This window comes from Propithecus coquereli, unplaced genomic scaffold (genome assembly GCF_000956105.1).
Source record: "Propithecus coquereli isolate 6110/MARCELLA unplaced genomic scaffold, Pcoq_1.0 Scaffold3, whole genome shotgun sequence".
In the NCBI taxonomy this organism is placed as follows: Eukaryota; Metazoa; Chordata; class Mammalia; order Primates; family Indriidae; genus Propithecus; species Propithecus coquereli.
Window position 1 is genome coordinate 3,810,084 of NW_012148618.1, and position 2,233 is coordinate 3,812,316.

A 2,233-nucleotide genomic window follows, 5' to 3' on the forward strand; every position below is an offset into this window, starting at 1 on the left:
AAGTATGCCTTTTACAATAGGTAACAGAACATTTTTCAACATAAGTAATAAGGTAATGAACATAAAAACTAATTCAACATGGAGTACTTTGTTTTGAAGGAATAAATGTGGTGAGAGCTAATTTATATTTTTACAAAATATAAATTGAGATAATCTTCCAATCCACAAATAGAGGAAAATGCCAACCTCCATTAGGGGTTCTGTGGCTAGAGTACTATGCTCTGGGTTTCATAAACTTGTTCAAGATTACCTATGGACAACTAATAATATAGACTACCCAAAAAAATGTGTGCTCTCTGTATTTGAAAGTCTTAAAGGACACAAAAATTGTCCACAAATGAGAAATTGAATATGTAATCATATAAATCATTTTTGACTTTGGAAAAAACTATCCAAAATTTTCTGACCTCCTATGTTTAGAACAATTAACATACTTGGTCCAATAACATAGGATATATATCAAACACTTTAAGTATCTATAAGGTAATCCCCAAATTTTGTTAGGAGATCTTTCTCAGACTCAGGAGTTGACTACTAAGTCTCTTCATCGCCATCTTCATGTCTTTGTTCCTCAGAGTGTAAATGGCAGGATTCAGAATGGGTGTAATCATAAAGTCCAAAATGGCAAGAAACTTATCCACTGGTACGGTGGGAAATGGCCACATATAAACAAAGATGCACGGTCCAAAGAACAAAACTACCACAGTAATGTGAGCTGAAAGAGTTGACAGGGCCTTGGACAAACCACCTGAAAAGCATTTCCATACAGTGACTAGGATGAAAAGATAGGAAATAATCAATAAGATGAAGGTGCCCGTGGATATGAACCCACTGTTGGCAGTAACCATAAACTCCATTCTGTAAGTATCTGCACAGGCAAGTTTGATGAAACAAGGAAGATCACAATAAAAGCTATCTATCTCATTAGGACCACAAAAAGGCAAATGGACAACAAAAGCCAACTGGGCTACTGAGTGAATGAGACCAATAACCCAAGCACCAGACAGAAGCAAAATGCACATTCGTGGGCTCATGATGGTCAGGTAGTGGAGGGGCTTGCATATGGCCACATATCTGTCAAAGGCCATGGCTATGAGCAGCACCATCTCAGATCCACCCAGGACATGAAGGACAAATATCTGGATGACACACCCCTGGAATGATATGGTATTGTGCCCAGAGTACATGTCAGAAATCATCTTAGGAACCGTTAGGGTAGAAAGGCACAAATCAATAAATGAGAGGTTTCCTAAAAGGAAATACATAGGGGAATGTAAACAAGGGTCATATGTTACTGCAAACACAACAAGAATGTTTCCCAGAACAATTGTTACATAAAACACTGTAGAGAAGGCAAAGAGGAAATGCTGCATTGGTGTAGATGTTGAAAGTCCCAGGAACACAAATTCAGATACCTCCGTGTAATTTGCTTCATACATTGACCTTATTATTACCTGAGAGACCAAAAACAAAAGGCATTTATCAGAAATAAATATTTAAAGAAAATATTTTAAGTTGTTTTAAAATTGTGAATTAAAGAAAAAGAAATCTCTTCTAACCACAAGATGTTGAAAAGTTCATGCATTCATTTATCCACCCCACTAATATTCCTGATGAGCATCTACTATATGCCAGGAACTGTGTCAAGCTCTGAGGTAAAACACTGATCCTGACTTGAGGTGTAGACTGACATTAAATAGCCACAAATACTCTGATATACTCTGATAACTGATTTTAAGAAAAAGAATAGAGTGCTATGAGAACGACATATTAATAATTCATCACAGTGTGCCTGCTCAGACTCCACTAAATAGGGAATAGTCCAGACTTTGGAAATGCCATGTGCAAAGGCCCTGAGACAGGAAAGCCAATGGGGCAAGAGGTGGAACAACCTACAATAGGCTGGAGTGACAGGCCAAACTTAAAACTTTGTATCTATTATAAAATTGCTTTTTACCCTGAAAGCCACGGAAAGTCGAAGGATTTTTTTGTTGTTGTTGTTGTTAATTAAGCTTATTTTTATTTATTTATTTTTTTTTTATTTCAGCATATTATAGGGATACAGATGTTTAGGTTACATATGTTGCCCTTGCCTCCCCCCCAAGTCCGAGTTTCAAATATGTCCATCCTTCGGGTGGTGCGCATTGCATTCTTTTTATTTATTTATTTATTTTTTTATTTCAGCATATTATGGGGGTACAGATGTTTAGGTTACGTATGTTGCCCTTGCCCC

At 36.9% G+C, this 2,233-nt stretch overlaps 1 protein-coding gene across 1 annotated transcript; it reads right to left on the reverse strand.

Moving 5' to 3' along the window:
- Window positions 1-500: 500 nt before the first annotated feature.
- LOC105814208 (olfactory receptor 4F6-like) lies at window positions 501-1,439 on the reverse strand. The gene has a single exon (XM_012649108.1). The coding sequence runs from the start codon at window positions 1,437-1,439 to the stop codon at window positions 501-503; it is 939 nt and encodes a 312-aa protein (XP_012504562.1).
- Between the last annotated feature and the right edge of the window lie 794 nt (window positions 1,440-2,233).

Coding starts and splice junctions, on each gene's coding strand:
- LOC105814208 (XM_012649108.1), bottom strand. CDS start 1,439: ATGTATGAAGCAAATTACACGGAGGTATCTGAATTTGTGTTCCTGGGA.